Here is an 18,465-nt window from a genome sequence, read left to right as displayed (position 1 = left end):
TCTTATGGGATATATTGATGGAACTATTCCTTGTCCTCCACAATACAAAGTCATAGAAGAGGGTAGTCTTACCTCAGAGCTTACGCAAGAGTATAAGACTTGGAGGAAGAATGACTCTGCTTTAATGACATTAATAGCTGGTACTTTGTCTCCTAATGCTCTTTCTTTTATTGTTGGGAGCAAAACCTCAAAAGAAGTTTGGTTTTCGCTTTATGAGAGGTATGCTAAACTTTCAAAGTTCAAAGCTTTCGAGCTCCAGACCTCATTGCAGAAATTTCAGAAAGGTAAAGATAGTATTGACAAGTATATGGAACGTTTTAAAACTGTTCGGGACCAACTGTCTGTTGCTGGAGTTCTCATCCCTGATGAAGATATAGTGTTTCTGATCCTAAATGGATTGCCTGTTGACTTTGCAACCATAAAGACTATCATCAGAGCTCGAGAGACGCCAATTTCTCTAAGCGAGCTTCACACATTATTGTTGGATGTTGAGTCTGATATTGTTCAAGAATCAAGATCATTTCCTCCTGCTCCCATGACTGCAGTTGTTGTCAATCCTGAGAACCATACAAGATCTGATGCAGGGCAGTGTTTCGAATATTCTCCTGGTACACATCTTGCTACTCAAGTTTCTCCAATTACTCAGTTTACTTGTGTACCTCAACAGACTGTCATGCCTAATAGTACCAACTATGTTACTGCATTTGTTTCTGGGCTACCCCTTATGTCAAGTAATGATCATATGGTGACATCCACTCCCAATGCATCTGTTGGTTCCATTTTTTATCCTCTTGGTTCACATGAATCTGTTGGCTCCATTGTTTATCCTCTTGGTTCAAATGTTGTTCCAACAAGTGAAGTTCTTTACAACGGTGGAATTTCTCAGCCAAAAACTGGTCTTATTCAGCAAAATGGTACACATCCTTCTCCTCAAGTTGCTCAGCAAGCTAGGTATTTTAACTCCATTGTTGGTGCTTACAAGTGTTTTGACCAAAGAAGAAGAGCTAGAGTTTGTTATCAGAATAATGGGTGGAATTATTACAGAAATCACAACAACTATGATTATACTCATGATAGGACTTCTAGCTTATATGAAAATTCATGTAGTTTGGGGAATAAGAACTTTGGAGGTCTCAATGGTTATGGTTTCTCAAATGGGATCAGTAATACTCCTGAAGCTTGTCAAATCTGTAATAACAAGTGTCACACTGCTCTAGTGTGCTCCCAGAGATCATCTCCTAGGAAAATTATTACCTCTGGATCTTATATGCAGTGTCAGATTTGCTTCAAGAGGGGTCATAGTGCAGCAGAGTGTTTTCATCGGCATCACTATGGTTTCCAATCACCATCTTCTGCACAATTTCAAGCTAAGGCTACTTCTGTCTCTTCTCAACCAAGTATGTGTCTATCTTGACCACATGACAATGGTTCTCAGTTACTGCCGCTCATTCCTCCTGGCTGAAGCAAACAATTTCACTCCTATCATAATCCCAACATTTTATTACTTCGTGCAATCTGATGCGTTCCCTCCCATCAGCTTGAGGGGGGGTGTTAAGGGTAAAAATGTAATTACAAAAGCAAGATTTAGAAGTAGAGTTATAAAGGAACTTTAGCTGTCGTTTTTCATTGTATTAGAGAACTCAGTTTTGCAATACAGTCATGCTTCTCTTCTTCAATTTCTCTGAGATTCTGATTATTGTTGAATTCTATCACACCCTGCCGACATTGTTGGTTTACATGAATATAGACATATACACCTTTTTTGACACCATAGTTTTTTTTTTTTTTTATCTAATAGAAATTTCATTCAAATAAACTGTAATTACATCACAATCACAGCACCCAACAAGGGAATAAAACTAAAGACAAATAACTCTAACTTCACACTACATATCCTCACTCTAAAAAAGAGAGACTGACATGTCAATGGATCCAACGACGAATGCCAAATTGAGAAGCTGGTCGAGCTAAATTGACCAAAATAAGTAGCAATGACTGGGACAGGATCTGACCACAATAGAATACTATTAGGTGAGTCATCCTAAGATCTCCTGGAAACCTCAACACAGGCTGATAATGAAACGCACGGCCCTAATTAAGTCGGCAGAAGACTGGGTACTATTAGCAAATAGCAACGATCCAGCTACCCAAATCCAACCATCCGTCGAAATCCATGATGACAACCTTAACTCGAGAGAAATAAGTCCATACTGAGATCTGACAAACAGATCCAAACACTAAAGACAAAGAAAAAAAATACTAAACACCAAATATACCAAGCAAAAGCACAACAAAGCCAGAAATAATAGCTCAGTCCTCTGTAGTAATTAATGGTCCGCGTCCCCATGCTTTGCCGGTCCGGTAGAACGGTGGGCACCACAACTGTAGACGCACCAATGCCGCCACCCCACCGTCATGAGGCCACTCCATAATCGACCCAGTCACCACTCTGAGTAGCCGCCGCCGCCTCCCCAACAACGACTTCAAGGAAGGTTTCACACTCCACTCGCCATCTTGTGACCACGACCCGATTAGATCACCGTCAACCACCACCAACCCACGACTTGCAGCCAACATCCCAACAAACCCAGAAAGAAATTTTTGACACCGTAGTTGTTATGACTTTAATATTTTATAAAGAATGTCCTGCTTAGTTTATCATGATCTGAGAAGTGTCGAACTCAAGCCCAAAGTCAAGTTATCGATCAGATGCGTTGTTGACCCGGCATCAAGTATAACAAGAAAATCATTTTCTCCATTTAGTAGCTTACTCTAATAATTGTATCGCCAGATTGAAAAAAAGATGCCATTGGTTCATTCCTACAGAATTGAAAATGCAGAGAAAGGTTTTGAAAGCTCTGATTCTCTTCCTCCTCTTTCAGTTCTGCACTTCCATGGACACCATAAGAGGGAATGAAGAACAATTGAAGGATGTTGATGGTGACTATTTAGTGTCCAAAGAAAGCAAGTTTGAACTGGGTTTCTTCAGCCCTGGAAATTCTAGCTACCGGTATGTTGGAATTTGGTATTCTCAGACTAAAGTATCTGAAAAAACAGTGGTGTGGGTTGCAAACAGAAACAATCCCATCAATGATACCTCTGGTGTGCTCACATTTAACAGGTATGGAGAACTATTCCTTTATGCTCATAACATGGAGAGTATTCCTATATGGTCCACCCATGTGTCTCATTCGGTCCAAAATGTTAACCCAAGCACTTTATCTGCACAGCTTTTGGATACAGGAAATTTAGTTGTGTTCCAGGATGATAATAATGATATCTTTATATGGCAAAGTTTTGATTATCCTACAGATACTCTGCTTCCGGGAATGAGAGTTGGATTTAATCGGAAAACTGGGCTAGAATGGGCTATAACATCCTGGAAGTCACAAGATGACCCTGGAACTGGGGACTATACACATAGGCTTTATTTGAATCAGACTGCAACCCCCCAGTTTTTTACATATAAAGGTTCGAGTAAGTATTGGCGAAGTGATCCAGGGCCATCTGCTAGTTTGATCAATAATCAAGACGAAACTTATTATTTCCTGAATAACACCAATGGAATTGCAAGAATAATTTTGAATGGTTCAGAGTTACAGCGCCTTACATGGAGTGATGGAGACCATCAATGGAAGGAAACCTTTGCTGTACCGACATTCCGGTGTGACTGGTATGGACGTTGTGGTGCCAACAGCAAATGTAGCCCTGACAATATTAGTCTGTTTGAGTGTGACTGTCTACCCGGTTTTGAACCAAAATCTGTCAATGAGTGGAATCAGAATAATGGGTCAGATGGGTGTGTGAGTAAGCGAATTGAAGTTTCTAAGTGTGAGAATGAAGAAGGGTTTGTGAAGGTCACAAGAGTTAAAATTCCAGACATATCAATAGCAGCTCGATTGGAAGCACGTATGGGTAACAAAGTGTGTAGGCAGAAGTGCTTGGCAAATTGTTCTTGCACAGCATATATGAGCATTGAAAATGAAAAAGGGGTTGCTGATTGTTTGACATGGTATGATGATTTGATGGATATTTTAGTGTACACAGAGGTTGGACGAGATCTATATGTTCGTGTGGATCGAATCGAATTAGGTAATGTACTACATCGCTTGCAATGGAATCAGGCATAAGTTTTTATATCACAATTCCTGTTTTGTTTTTCATGCTTTTCTAAACCTTTGTTACTCTCTTATATATGTAGCTGAGAATTCTAGAAAATCAAAAGGTTTCTTGGAAAGAAGGGGTATGCTGGCTATTCCAATACTCTTTTCTCTGCTAGCACTGGTACTAATCATTATGTTCGCTTGCTGGTGGCGTAAGAAAAAAAGGAATACAACAGGTAAAATTTGCTCTTATCTACTTTTATTTGTTATCTGCTTTAATTTTCATGAGCTGATAAGGTTGTGCAGTAAGTCATATTACATGAAAGAACTCCAAGATCAAATGCATTTAAGAAAAAGCACTGAAGTCATTATGTCATGCAGTCAAAACTGTGAGGTTCAAATATTGGTGTATAGAATAATTGTTAGTTCTTTTGGCAGAAATTGTGGAGGCGGATGAACTTGAGGAAACTAAGAGACACCCCGAATTGCAATTTTTCGATCTGAACACACTAGTGGCAGCCACAGATAACTTCTCTCATGTCAATGAACTCGGCCAAGGTGGTTTTGGCGCTGTTTATAAGGTGAGACCAAATTTAGAAACACTTTGTAATTGAATGATTTCTTCTAAACACCAAAAATTCTATTTCTCTGGTTATTTGATTGTACATGTGTTATACTATTCTTCTTTAACTAATCAACAAGTTAGTGAAAATTTTATACTAATCTTAAACCATAACTTCAGGGTCAGTTACCAAATGAGCAGAAGGTAGCTGTAAAAAGGTTGTCTAAAACATCAGGACAAGGGACTGAAGAATTCAAAAATGAAGTTGCACTTATAGCAAGACTTCAACACCGCAATCTCGTAAAACTCTTAGGCTGCTGTATAAGGGGGGGAGAACGAATGTTAGTGCTGGAATACATGCCGAACAAAAGTTTGGACTCATTTCTCTTTGGTATGTCTTTGGTAAAGATTAATTAATTTATGCTTTTTTTAAGATGCTGAGTAACATATAGAGCTTCAAAAATATGTATCATAAGGTAACACAAAAGCCAAATATCTGATGTAGATCACACTAGACGGTCCTTCTTGGATTGGGAAAAGCGCTTTGAAATTATCATCGGGATTTCTCGTGGGATTCTGTATCTTCACCAAGACTCAAGATTGAGGATTATCCATAGAGATCTAAAAACCAGCAATGTTCTTCTAGATGCTGAAATGAACCCAAAAGTTTCCGATTTTGGCATGGCAAGAATATTTGACAGGGACCAAGTTCAGGATAAAACGAACCGAATTGTTGGAACATAGTAAGAACCATAATGTCGCTTTTCATATTCGATCATTTTACTATGTTTAGCTGTAACATTTTATTTTCTTCATATACAGTGGCTACATGTCACCAGAGTATGCTGTGTTTGGCAGATTTTCTACTAAATCAGATGTCTTTAGTTTTGGGATCATATTGTTAGAGGTTGTAACTGGCAAAAGAAACAATGGTTTTTCTCAAGAGGATCCTTCCATGAACTTGATAAGACATGTAAGTTGCACATATTTTGCTAAGAATTTACTCAGAGTACTTATTCAGCCATTTCAAATCATACTTCCAACTACAGGTTTGGGACCTGTGGAGAGAAGACAGAGCCTTAGAACTTGTGGATTCGACTCTGGAGTCATATAATTCTGATGAGGTCATGAGATGCATTCAAGTTGCGCTCTTGTGCGTGCAAGAAGAATCAAAGGACCGGCCAGCCATGTCTGCCATCGTTTTCATGTTGAGTGGTGAAACATCTCCTCCATCTCCTAACCAACCTGCATATGTTTTCAGAAGAACCTCCGGCACTGATGCTGATCCATCAGTACCGAAACGATTATATTCTATAAACGACTTGACAATAACTGCAGTGGAAGCTCGATAATGATACAAGCTCTTGCTGTTTGAAATTATCACACGTACGTAACTCTTTTTGTTGTAGTTCGTTATTAAATTTACTGCTTTGCTAGGCAAGCACACGATTAAGTTTATCATCAAGTGATGTACTATCACATTCATTGGCCTTCAATTGATACATTAGCATTGCAGTAGTAGACAATCACTCGCTGTTTCATTCTGGTTCCGGAAGAAAAGGTATACATAGAAGAAAGGTACATACATAGGCGCAGGACTAAATGCCACTGTTTCATACCAACAAAGTTGCAAATGCCCAGAAAATGTTCTTCAAAACTCTGCTTCTCTTCTTCCTGTTCCGATTTTGCGATTCCAGGGATACCATAACATGGAACAAGGAACAACTGAAGGATGATGGTGGAGTTTTAGTGTCCAAACAAAGCAAGTTCGAATTGGGTTTCTTCAGCCCCGGAAATTCTAGCTATCGGTATGTTGGAATTTGGTATTCTTTGGCTAAAGTATCTGAAAAAACAGTGGTGTGGGTTGCAAACAGGAACAATCCGATCAATGATACCTCTGGTATGCTCACAATAAACAGGTATGGAGATCTAGTCCTTTATGCTCATAATATGGAGAGCACTCCTATTTGGTCTACTAATGTGTCGCAGTCTGTCAAAAATGTTAACACAAGCACTTCATCTGCACAGCTTTTAGATACAGGAAATTTAGGTGTATTCCAGGCTGATAAAAATGAAATCTTTTTATGGCAAAGTTTTGATCATCCTTTAGATACTCTAATTCCAGGTATGAAAGTTGGGGTGAATTGGAAAACTGGGCTAGAATGGGTTTTAACATCTTGGAAGTCACAAGATGACCCCGGAACTGGGGACTATACCTATAGGCTAAGTTCAGATCATAATGCATTTCCCCAATTTTTTTTTGTATAAAGGTTTGAGTAAATATTGGCGAAGTGATGCAGGCCCAGCGCCTACTGTGGTCACTAATCAAGATGAAACTTATTATTTCATGAATGAAACCAATGCAATTACAAGAATAACAGTGACTGATTCTGCCTCAGAGCGCCTTACATGGGATGATGGTGGTCTTCAATGGAAGGAAGAGTTCTCTGCACCGAAGTCCCAGTGTGACAGGTATGGACAGCGTGGTGCCAACAGCAGATGTAGCCCTGACAATGTTAATTTGTTTGAGTGTGAGTCCCTACCAGGGTATGTGCCTAATTCGGTAAGTGATTGGAATCAGAAAAATGGTTCAGGTGGATGTGTGAGTAATCAACTTGGTTTGTTGAGGTGTGGAGATGGAGACGGGTTTATAAAGGTGGCAAGAGTTAAATATCCAGACACATCGATAGCAGCATGGTTAAAATCAGGTATGAGTGACAAAGAGTGTGAGCAGGAGTGCCTCAGAAATTGTTCTTGCACTGCATATTTGAGCACTGAAAATGAAGGGATTGTTGATTGCTTGACATGGTATGATGACTTGATGGACATTTTAGTGTACACAGAGCTTGGACAAGATCTCTACGTTCGTGTGAATGCAACCGTGTTAGGTACTAATCTACTTGAATGGAAGCAAACTCAACTAACTACATATAAGTGTTGAATGTCAAAATTACTTGTTTTTTATGTCATTGTTTTCTAATCCTTTGTCACCCTCTTTTGTAGCAGCAAATGCCAGAAGATCACAAGGTTTCTTGGAAAGGAGGGATATGCTTGCTATTCCAATACTGTCTGCTGTGCTAGCATTGGTACTAATCATTATGCTTGCATGGTGGTGGCGTAAGAAGAACAGGAACACAAGAGGTGAAAGAAGTTCTCATCTATTTTGATTAATTAGTTCAACTGCTTTAGTTGTTATTATGAGCTGGTAACATTTGTTCCGTCTGTAAATCACATGAAAGAACTTCAACAAAATCATCTGCATCATAAAAACATGGACTGAATTGATGATGTTATGCTGTTAGAACAGCGACGATAAAATGATGTAGAGAATAATTCTTTATTGTTTAGGCATAGACTTTGTGGAGGCAGAGGAGCTTCAGGAAAGTCAGAGACACCCCGAATTGCAATTTTTCAATCTTGACACAATAATAGCAGCCACAGACCACTTCTCTCGTGTCAATGAACTTGGCCATGGTGGCTTTGGCTCTGTTTATAAGGTAAGCAACAAATTTAGATGTACTAATCATTTCTAAGCTTCATATATCTCTTTGTTTTGGCTATGTTAGGTTCTGGCATGGCTGTTTCTTTCACTATTCTTAATTCAACAGTGTAGTTGCTCCTGAAAGTTGTTAACTATGTGAAAGCTTAATATTGATATTGAACATAACTTCAGGGTCAGCTACCAAATGAACAGAAAGTTGCTGTGAAAAGATTGTCCAAAACTTCAGGACAAGGGATTGAAGCAGAATTTAAGAATGAAGTTGCACTTATAGCAAGACTTCAACACAGAAACCTTGTGAAACTGTTAGGCTGTTGTATAAAGGGAGAAGAAAGGATGTTAGTCCTAGAATACATGCCTAACAAAAGCTTGGACTCCTTTCTTTTTGGTATGTGTAGAGGAAATAATGATTGGTTCAGGCCATTTCTCAAATAATAAGTACATACTTGAAGCTTCTTACTAAAGAGTACCATTTGCCTTTGGAATTTTGATGTAGATAACACAAGACGGTCCTTTTTGGATTGGGAAATGCGTTTTGAAATTATCAACGGGATTGCGCGGGGGATACTTTATCTTCACCAAGACTCAAGATTGAGGATTATCCATAGAGATCTAAAAACTAGTAATGTTCTGCTAGATGATGAGATGAACCCAAAAATTTCTGATTTTGGCATGGCTAGAATATTTCATGGGGGCCAACTGCAAGATAAGACGAGCCGAATTGTCGGAACATAGTAAGAATAATAAATATCACATTTAATTTTTATTATGCTATTTTTTGGGTTTCACATTATATATTGTTTTTATACAGTGGCTACATGTCACCGGAGCACGCAGCATTTGGGAGATTTTCGACAAAGTCTGATGTCTTTAGTTTTGGGATCATAATGTTGGAGATTGTAAGTGGCCAGAAAAACAATGGTTCTGATCTGGAGGATCCTTCCGTGAACTTAGTAGGACATGTAAGCAACACATATCTTTCTAACATTTTATCTCTGAGTATGTATTTGTTTTTTAAACTAAATTTCCACTGCAGGTTTGGGAGCTCAGGAGAGAAGGCAGAGCCTTGGATATTGTGGATTCAACACTGAAGTCATATCAGCCAAATGAAGCCATGAGATGCATACAAGTTGCGCTCTTGTGTGTACAAGAAGATTCGAAGGACCGACCTGCCATGTCAGCCATTGTTTTCATGTTGAGTGGTGAAGCATCTCCTCCATTGCCGAAGCAGCCGGCATTTGTTTACAGAAGAAATTTCGGCACTGATGTTGATCCATTACATGCAAACGGATCTGATTCTACAAATGACTTGACAATAACTACAATGGAAGCTCGATAATGATGCATACTTACAATTTTGACAACATGTACTTGTTTTAGTTTAATTAATTTTTCATCAGAAATTGTTTTTTTTTAGGGAAAATCGTCCAAACAGTATCTGAACTTTTCCAGACTATTAATTTTCATACCTATACTTTGAAAAATATCAAAATGGTACCTGACGATTTAAGCCCGACCCAATTTCCATACCTAACAACAGTAAAAACGTTAACTCCGTTAACTTTTGAAGGATATTTTCGTCATTTTACTATTCATCTTCTCCAAACCTAATAAATATATAGAGAAATAAAAAAAATGAGCTTGCAATGGTTCGAACTCGGGCAGAATAATTCACTTCTCATATCTCAGCCACTGGGTCAACAATTGTTGGCAATTAATCATTCTCTTTTTTCAATCAATATGTCATAAATTAAACCTGACGATTAACTTAACACAATTAACTCCAGATCACCCCACCACGCTCAAACGGTCAAACCATATCAAATCCAGAGTGTGCTGGTTTGATTGAAAAAAATTCAACCTTTTAAAGCAGACTCCCTCCATTAGTCTTTCCTTGACTCACTTACATTCGTCAAGAAAACACAGGGTACAAGAATCCCAATAGAAATCACCAAAACACAGTAAAGCATTTTTATCGGGTCTTTGTTTTCTTAGTGTTCTTAGTTTTCTTCGTTTTTAGTGTCTTGCCGGTCTGGGAGGGCCCTGATCGGTGGAGGTCCAGATCGATGGTGGTCCAGTTCAGTGGTGGTGTGGCTCGGTGATCGTGCAATTCCATGGCATGGCAAGGATGGAAGGTTGCTGTTTTGGGGGGTGCGTCGTCGTCATAGTGGTGCAGATCTGCTCTCTCCGGATCGTTCCGATCTGGGTTGGCTCTCTTCGGCCTGTTCTGGGACTAGTTTTGGTTGGCTGGACCGGTGTGGATTCGTGGGGAGGATGGGTGGTGGGCATGTTGTTGGCGGCGGTTAGTCTCCGGTGTCGTAGCAGTGCGGTGGCGCGTGTTTTGGCGCTGGTTTGTTGGGCTTGCGTGGATAGAGATGGAGGTCGTGGGGGATGAGTTCTGTTCGGGGTTTGGTCGGAGTTGCTGACGGCGTCTGGCACCGATCTTCATGGTGTGGGTGGTCGGGTTCGGGTTTGGAGGGGTGGGGATTGCTTTTCTCTGTCAACGTTGTTTGTTTCGTTGGCGGTTGGGTTCTGGTTGCGGCGGCGATGCGTTGGTCTTGGTGGTGGGACGGTGGTGGGCTGGTGTGCTGTGGCCTTGAAGGGAGAAGTGGTCTGGCCTTCGAAACGCAGCAGCAGCCAGAGGACGAGGACGAGGACAAGGACAATTTAATCAAGAAGATGGTCTCTCTAATTCTCTCTCTCTGACCGGAGGTGTGTGGATTGATGTATTCGTGAAGCAGTGGGGCTGGGATTGTTGGGTTGGGAAGAAGAAGAAGAGTGGTGGAGTCGGGTTTGGGCTTTGCAAGCTGAGATTGGTGCTCCGGCCACTGGATTCAGGGCTTCACGAGCTTTGCGGTGTTGATGGTGATGCCATGCGCGCGCTCCTCCGGCGCGGCGCCGATCTCGTCGTACTTTGGGTGTGGTTAGATCAATGAAGAGTTTTGGGTTTTTGTTGAAGAATCCAATTGTCAAGGATTTGTTATTGTTGTTGATTTATGGTGTTGGAAAGAACTGGTTTTGGATCGAAGAGTTGAAATGGATGTACATGTGTTCCTTCTCCAATTAATGGTAAGAAACTTTGTGGCTGGAGATCTAGAATGAAGGAGGAGGAGAGAGAGAGATACTTTCAGAGACTGCAAAACACGTACGAGAAGGAAGATACAAAATGGTCAAAGAGAAAGTGTTTTTTAAAAAAAATGATATACATATACAATTTTTGGTTGCCTTATTCTAATACTGTGCAAGTATTCTGGTGGTTGGGGCTTTGGTTTGCATATATGTTGGGATGGGTTCGAGTCTCCGCAACATCAAAATTTTGAGATTATTTTGGATTTTCATTGTATTTAAAATTGATTTACTGTACCAAAATATATGAAGTACCGATTTTACCCCTCAAAAGTTAACGGAGTTAACGTTTTTACTGTTGTTAGGTATGGAAATTGAGTCGGGCTTAAATCGTCAGGTACCATTTTGATGTTTTTCAAAGTATAGGTATGAAAATTAATAGTCTAGAAAAGTTCAGACACTGTTTGGACGATTTTCCCTTTTTTTTATTTCCTATAGTATCTGTTTCTGCAAACACCAGATAAAAGATTAGGATATTACGATCCAATCTAATCCATTTCCTAATACCATTCTATTCCAGCCAGAGGTACCAACCGTGGCCAAAGGGTTACCGATCTAGAAAAATTATTATATCGCACCGGACCATGGTACATATGGTGGTCCGGGTTGACGTCATTTGTTCATATAACAGCAATGGATGGATCACCTTGATCAAAGATACGATTACTTGTGCTAGACTTTCCTAATATGTTTTTGGTTTCCAAGTTTGTTAAGGAAAGTATAATTATTAATCCTAGATCCCTAAGGGGAGAGACAGACTTTTGTCCTAGTAACTTTGAATCCTACAAATTCCTGCCTCTTGGGTAATTTAGATGTATTCTTGGTGTGAGTTCAATCTTCTGGTGCTTAGTTTTCATTGAATTGCAAGCAAACTTTTCACTGATACCAGTCTCTATGGCAAAATTTAGCAGAATCAATACTGCTCTGCTACTTCTCTGTTCCCTCATCTGTTTCCTACAAGGAGTTGCATCACTTGGGATCAACTATGGCCAACTTGGCGACAATTGATTGCTACCACTACGTATGTTTCTTTATATCTTTGTGTTCATCTTGTAAAATCAATAAATTAAAGTGGGGCAAGGAAAATCTTGAATGTACAGTTGGTGATGTTGTAGAGGGGTTTATACATAGTTATAGAAATCATGGTTATGCTGATGTGGGGAGGTTTAGACATGGTTATGAAACTTAATCTCCAGTCCATTTGATTAAATATTTCAGAAGTACTTCAGTTCCACGTCCTATTTTGAATCTTTATGTACCTTTTTGCTACAGCTTATTGATATATCTAATCTTCACTATTCTAAAAGTTATTTAATACTACAGATCGTCAAGCATTCATTCAATCAAGTTGGACATGATATATATTTTATGTATAGTGACTAGTTGTGTGCCGCTTTCTTTACGCAATTTCTACTTTCAAGCTCAAATTCTGCTGGAATTAATTGTTGTCGGAGGTGAGTGGCATGAAGATGAAGATGAGATGGTGTGTAGAGGTTGACAGAATGAGATGTATAAATAATAAAATGAAATTAAAGGCAACAGAGGAAGTTTGATGGAAAAATAAATAAAAGGGTACGGTAAAGGGCCTATGCTGACAATTTTTCTTGATCAATTCCAGTGCTGAAGATATTATTGTTTATATGAATATCATGATTTATTGGTCAATATCAGGATGAGCAGAGTGGCAGTTATTATGATCTTACAAGCAAGTAATCAGATGCTTCAGATGCTTCTTATTAATTATTAGTAGATGGCAAAAATTTGCAGACATATACACCTTTTGATACCATTGTTGTTATGACTATAATATTTTATAAAGAATGTCCGGCTTAATTATTTTGTGGTTTATCATGATCTGAGAAGTGTCAAACTCATGCCCAGAGTCAAGTTATCAGATGCGTTGTTGATCCGGTATTGAGTATTAAACAAGAAAATCATTTTCTCCATTTAGTAGCTTTACCCTAATAATTGTATTGCCAGATTATCAATATGAGTCTCAGTCAACATGCAGGCACAAGTTAAGACTTCAGACATCATGATGGCTTTTAGATGAGTCATTGTCATCTTGTCATGCATTATTGACGAAATGACCCTATTCGGTAAAGTTTAAAGTCGAAGAATAGTCCAGAAGACATAATGCGACTGGTCTCATGACTCACCAACTCTAGTATATGAAAATGAGAAAAAAGATGCCATTGATTCATTCCTACACAATTGAAAAGGCAGAGAAAATGTTTTTGAAAGCTCTGCTTCTCTTCCTCCTCTTTCGGTTCTGCACTTCCAGGGACACCATAAAAGGGAATGAAGAACAATTGAAGGATGTTGTTGATGGAGACTATTTAGTGTCCAAAGAAAGCAAGTTTGAATTGGGTTTCTTCAGCCCCGGAAATTCTAGCGACCGGTATGTTGGAATCTGGTATTCTCAGACTAGAGTACCTAATAAAACAGTGGTGTGGGTTGCCAATAGGAACAATCCCATCAATGATACCTCCGGTGTGCTCACAATAAACAGGTATGGAGAACTAGTCCTTTATGCTTATAACATGGACAGCACTCCTATTTGGTCTACTAACGTGTCGCGGTCGGTTCAAAATGTTAACAGAAGCACTTTATCTGCACAGCTTTTAGATACAGGAAATTTAGTTGTGTTCCAGGATGATAAAAATGAAATCTCTATATGGCAAAGTTTTGATTATCCTATAGATACTCTAATTGTAGGTATGAAAGTTGGAGTGAATTGGAAAACTGGGCTAGAATGGGTTTTAACATCTTGGAAGTCACAAGATGACCCCGGAACTGGGGACTATACCTTTAGGCTTCATTCAGATCAGACTGCCTCCCCCCAATATTTTATGTATAAAGGTTTGAGCAAATATTGGCGAAGTGATCCAGGGCCAGGGCCTAGTTTGGTCACTAATCAAGAGGAAACTTATTATATCCTAAATTACACCGATGGAATTACAAGAATGACGTTGACTGATTCTGCGTTAGATCTTCTTACTTGGGATGATGGTGGCCTTCAATGGAAGAAAGAATTTTCTGCACCGAAGTCCCGGTGTGACTGGTATGGACAGTGTGGTGCCAACAGCAAATGTTTCCCTGACAATGTTAATCTGTTTGAGTGCGACTGTTTACCAGGGTATGAGCCTAGTTCTATAAATGATTGGAATCAGAAAAATGGGTCGGGTGGATGTGTGAGTAAGCGAGTTGGTTTATCAAAGTGTGGGAATGGAGATGGGTTTGTTAATGTGGCAAGAGTTAAATATCCAGACGCATCAATAGCATCACGGTTGAGAACAGGTATGAGTGCCAAAGAGTGTGAGCAGGACTGCTTAAGAAATTGTTCTTGCACCGCATATTTGACCATTGAACACGAAGGACTCGTGGATTGCTTGACATGGTACGATGACTTGATGGACATTTTAGAGTTCACAGAGTTTGGACGAGATCTATATGTTCGTGTGGATCACATCGAATTAGGTAATGTTCTATTTTGCTTACATTAATGGAAGCAAACTCTACTAACATAATTATTGAGAATCACAATTGCCTGTTTTGTTTTTCATGGTTTTCTAAACCTTTGTTACTCTCTTATATATGTAGCTGAGAATGCTAGAAAATCAAAAGGTTTCTTGGAAAGAAGGGGTATGCTGGCTATTCCAATACTCTGTGCTCTGCTAGCATTAGTACTAATCATTATGTGCGCCTACTCGTGGCACAAGAAAAAGAGGAGTACAACGGGTAAAAATTGCTCTTATCTATTTTGATTTGTTATCTGCTTTAGTTTTCATGAGCTGATAAGCTTGTGCAGTCTATAAGTCACATACATAAAAGAACTCAAACAAGATCAAATGCATCTAAGAAAATGCACTGAAGTCATTATGTCATCCAGTTAGAACTGTGAGGATCAAATGGTGTATAGAATAATTGTTATATCTGTTGGCAGAATTTGTGGAGGCGGATGAGCTGGAGGAAACCAAGAGACACCCCGAATTGCAATTTTTTGATTTGGACACACTAATGGCAGCCACAGATAACTTCTCTCATGTCAATGAACTTGGCCAAGGTGGTTTTGGCTCTGTTTATAAGGTGAGCCCAAATTTAGAAACACTTTGTAATTGAATGATTTCTTCTGATCGAGCACTAAAAGTTCTTTTGCTCTGGTACTTTGATTGTGTTGTACTATTCTTCTTTAACTAATCAACGATTTAGTCAAAATTTTATATCAATTTTAAACCATAACTTCAGGGTCAGTTACCAAATGAGCAAAAGGTAGCTGTAAAAAGGTTGTCTAAAACATCAGGACAAGGGACTGAAGAATTCAAAAATGAAGTTGCACTTATAGCAGGACTTCAACACCGCAATCTGGTAAAACTCTCAGGCTGTTGTATAAAGGGGGAAGAACGAATGTTAGTCCTGGAATACATGCCGAACAAAAGCTTGGACTCATTTCTCTTTGGTATGTCTTTGGTAAAGATTAATAAATTTATGCCATTTTAAAGATATAGAGCTTCAAAAAATATGTACCATAAAGTAACACAAAAGCCAAATATTTGATGTAGATCACAGAAAGCGGTCCTTCTTGGATTGGGAAAAGCGTTTTGAAATTATTAACGGGATTGCTCGTGGAATTCTGTATCTTCACCAAGACTCAAGATTGAGGATTATCCATAGAGATCTAAAAACCAGCAACGTTCTTCTAGATTCTGAAATGAACCCAAAAATTTCCGACTTTGGCATGGCAAGAATATTTGATGGCGACCAAGTTCAGAATAAAACGAAGCGAGTTGTTGGAACATAGTAAGAACCATAATGTCACTTTTCATATTCGCTTTACTATGTTTGGCTGTAACATTCTCTTTTCTTCATATACAGTGGCTACATGTCACCAGAGTATGCAGTGTTTGGCAGATTTTCTACTAAATCAGATGTCTTTAGTTTTGGGATCATATTGTTAGAGGTTGTATCTGGCAAAAGAAGCAATGGTTTTTCTCAAGAGGATCCTTCCATGAACTTGATAAGACATGTAAGTTGCAAATGTTTTGCTAAGACTTTACCTAGAGTACTTATTGATCCATTTCTCAAAATACTTCCAACTACAGGTTTGGGACCTCTGGAGAGAAGACAGAGCCTTAGAAATTGTGGATACGACTCTGGAGTCATATAATTCTGATGAGGTCATGAGATGCATTCAAGTTGCACTCTTGTGCGTGCAAGAAGAATCAGAGGACCGGCCAGCCATGTCTGCCATTGTTTTCATGTTGAGTGGTGAAACATCTCCTCCATCTCCTAACCAACCTGCATATGTCTTCAGAAGAAACTCCAGCACTGATGCTGAATCATCAGTACCAAAACGATTATATTCTATAAACGACTTGACAATAACTGCAATGGAAGCTCGATAATGATACAGGCTATTGCTGTATGTAATTATCACATGTAACATTGTAACTCTTTTTGTTTTAGTTCGTTATTAAATTTATTGGTCGGCTAGCATGACACGATTAAGTTTATAATCATGTACTGTCACATTCATTAGCCTTCAATTGTCACATTAGCATTGCAGTAGTAGACAATCATTAGCTGTTTCATTCTGGTTCAGGAAGAAAAGGTACACATAGAAGACATAGGAGCGGGACTAAAAAATGTTTATTATGGAAAAAATTGTTAACCTCTACAATACAATGGCTATGAACTTCAGAAGTACGTTTATGGAAGACCTTTTAATGAAAAGCAGGCATTGTCAGAAGGTTTAAATTTTTTGTCAAGGGAGCTAGAGAAGACGTCAGAGTCATAGGAGACCTACGATGAGCTTTTCAAATCACTGGTGGTCGGTTGGAGTTATTTTAATTACTTAAGCTAAATAAAGAATTGAAGATATATTTATCCTTTTGCAGAAACGCCCTCATTTGTAAAGGGTCTGCATCTAGTCTATGCTGACGACTTTTTTCATTACATTTCAATTACATCAATATCATGATTATTGGTTAATTAAGATGAGCAGAGTGGAAGTTGTGGCGTTTCTCCCTTCAATTTTCGATTGTAGTCAAATGAAAACAAAAAAATATATTACGATCCTGCATGCAAGTAATCAGATACTTCGTTAATGCATACTCCATTAAGTCTTGTCTTTTTTTTTAATTTTATTTTATTTTTATCAAGGGGGTTGTCGATCAATTCATTAATGTAATGTTGTATTCTTAGTTTAGCCTGTCACATGGATTTTGATCTTTGTCGGTTTAATTCTTAGTTTCTCTAGTCGTACACCAATTGAGGTCTCTAGGTGACTAGATTTACTATTTTAGGGAGTTAAGTTGCGAGGGTTTGGGTCCTTTGATTTTTAGGCTCGAATAAGTGAACTCATTCTGTTTACAATGAGGGTTACCTATCATACTATTTGGCGGCTTGTGCCATTTATGATTTTGGTGTGAGACAACATATGATGTACGTGCCTTGACTGCCTTCTGGTCATAGATAAATTAATGAAATTATCTTTCCTCAAAAAATATTAATGTAATGTGGTATAAATTGTTAAGACGAAGTTTTTTTTTTTTTTTGAAAAGGGGTTTGGCTCAGCCCCACGCCCGGTTCCATTTATTATACTAATATGATAATTTTGCAACCGGGGGGGGGGGGGGGGGGGACATAAAACCTGAACCCCGTGCTACAGAAGAACTATGACAATAATCCTCGTACAGTATATCTTGAATAATAGCAGGAGTCTCATCTAACCAAACATCATCAATGGAAAATAAGCTAGCACAGTGGGCAAGTCTATTTGCAACACCATTTGCTTCCCGGTAAGTATGCCGAGATCAGACATATAATTTTTACAATCATCAAGAACCCGATTTACCTCATAAAGGTTTTCCTCCTCATTATTGAGTGCAGCAATTAGAAGGGCAGAGTCGCTCTTAATGTCAATGTCTGTCCAACCTTGGTGTATACCAAGAAGAAGACCAGCCATGCACGCCTCAGCTTCCATATTAATAGCTGCCAACCCTATGCCCAACTCATCTCTGACCACCACCCCAATACTTCCAGATCTACTCTCAACTCTAATGCACCATCAATATTAATCAAAATTAATTTTATTATCCTAGTAATTAATAAGGATGCTTATGACAAAATATTTTGAATTTTCGTGAATGGTAATGTCCAATTTGAGGACTCAG

General features: G+C 38.9%; 3 protein-coding genes across 7 annotated transcripts; all 3 read left to right on the top strand.

Moving 5' to 3' along the window:
• The first annotated feature begins 1,989 nt into the window (after window positions 1-1,989).
• LOC133729781 (G-type lectin S-receptor-like serine/threonine-protein kinase RKS1) lies at window positions 1,990-7,370 on the top strand. 5 transcript variants are annotated; one of them, XM_062157360.1, is made up of 9 exons: window positions 1,990-4,092; window positions 4,202-4,339; window positions 4,542-4,684; window positions 4,846-5,056; window positions 5,171-5,408; window positions 5,488-5,638; window positions 5,715-6,584; window positions 7,065-7,137; window positions 7,247-7,370. In XM_062157360.1, the coding sequence occupies exons 1-7, from the start codon at window positions 2,835-2,837 to the stop codon at window positions 6,015-6,017; spliced, it is 2,442 nt and encodes an 813-aa protein (XP_062013344.1). In that variant the 5' UTR covers window positions 1,990-2,834; the 3' UTR covers window positions 6,018-6,584; window positions 7,065-7,137; window positions 7,247-7,370. The 5 variants fall into 5 exon arrangements, with proteins under 5 accessions (XP_062013344.1, XP_062013343.1, XP_062013342.1 ...); XM_062157359.1 differs by lacking the exon at window positions 7,247-7,370 and having other exon boundaries at window positions 5,715-6,051; window positions 6,182-6,584; window positions 7,065-7,201; XM_062157358.1 differs by lacking the exon at window positions 7,247-7,370 and having other exon boundaries at window positions 5,715-6,051; window positions 6,174-6,584; window positions 7,065-7,201.
• Window positions 6,268-6,892, top strand: LOC133731418 (G-type lectin S-receptor-like serine/threonine-protein kinase RKS1). Its single transcript, XM_062158795.1, has 2 exons — window positions 6,268-6,790; window positions 6,888-6,892. The coding sequence occupies exons 1-2, from the start codon at window positions 6,268-6,270 to the stop codon at window positions 6,890-6,892; spliced, it is 528 nt and encodes a 175-aa protein (XP_062014779.1).
• On the top strand, window positions 6,644-16,776 carry LOC133731417 (G-type lectin S-receptor-like serine/threonine-protein kinase At1g11410). The gene is made up of 14 exons (XM_062158794.1): window positions 6,644-7,553; window positions 7,669-7,806; window positions 8,014-8,162; window positions 8,339-8,552; window positions 8,661-8,898; window positions 8,976-9,126; window positions 9,201-9,494; window positions 13,459-14,770; window positions 14,894-15,031; window positions 15,237-15,379; window positions 15,539-15,749; window positions 15,853-16,090; window positions 16,166-16,316; window positions 16,393-16,776. Exons 1-14 carry the CDS (start codon window positions 6,905-6,907, stop codon window positions 16,693-16,695), a joined length of 4,329 nt encoding a protein of 1,442 aa, XP_062014778.1. The 5' UTR covers window positions 6,644-6,904; the 3' UTR covers window positions 16,696-16,776.
• Window positions 16,777-18,465: the final 1,689 nt, after the last annotated feature.

Source organism: Rosa rugosa, chromosome 2 (assembly GCF_958449725.1).
Source record: "Rosa rugosa chromosome 2, drRosRugo1.1, whole genome shotgun sequence".
In the NCBI taxonomy this organism is placed as follows: Eukaryota; Viridiplantae; Streptophyta; class Magnoliopsida; order Rosales; family Rosaceae; genus Rosa; species Rosa rugosa.
This window is presented reverse-complemented; position numbering and strand designations above follow the sequence as displayed.

Excerpts from the sequence above, each read along its gene's own strand:
- LOC133729781 (XM_062157360.1), top strand. The coding sequence starts at position 2,835 with ATGCAGAGAAAGGTTTTGAAAGCTCTGATTCTCTTCCTCCTCTTTCAG. Across the intron at positions 4,093-4,201 it reads TGTGGATCGAATCGAATTAG|CTGAGAATTCTAGAAAATCA; the intron begins GTAATGTACTAC and ends TTATATATGTAG. Across the intron at positions 5,409-5,487 it reads AACCGAATTGTTGGAACATA|TGGCTACATGTCACCAGAGT; the intron begins GTAAGAACCATA and ends CTTCATATACAG.
- LOC133731418 (XM_062158795.1), top strand. The coding sequence starts at position 6,268 with ATGCCACTGTTTCATACCAACAAAGTTGCAAATGCCCAGAAAATGTTC.
- LOC133731417 (XM_062158794.1), top strand. The coding sequence starts at position 6,905 with ATGCATTTCCCCAATTTTTTTTTGTATAAAGGTTTGAGTAAATATTGG. Across the intron at positions 8,899-8,975 it reads AGCCGAATTGTCGGAACATA|TGGCTACATGTCACCGGAGC; the intron begins GTAAGAATAATA and ends GTTTTTATACAG. Across the intron at positions 9,495-13,458 it reads TGACAATAACTACAATGGAA|TATATGAAAATGAGAAAAAA; the intron begins GCTCGATAATGA and ends CACCAACTCTAG.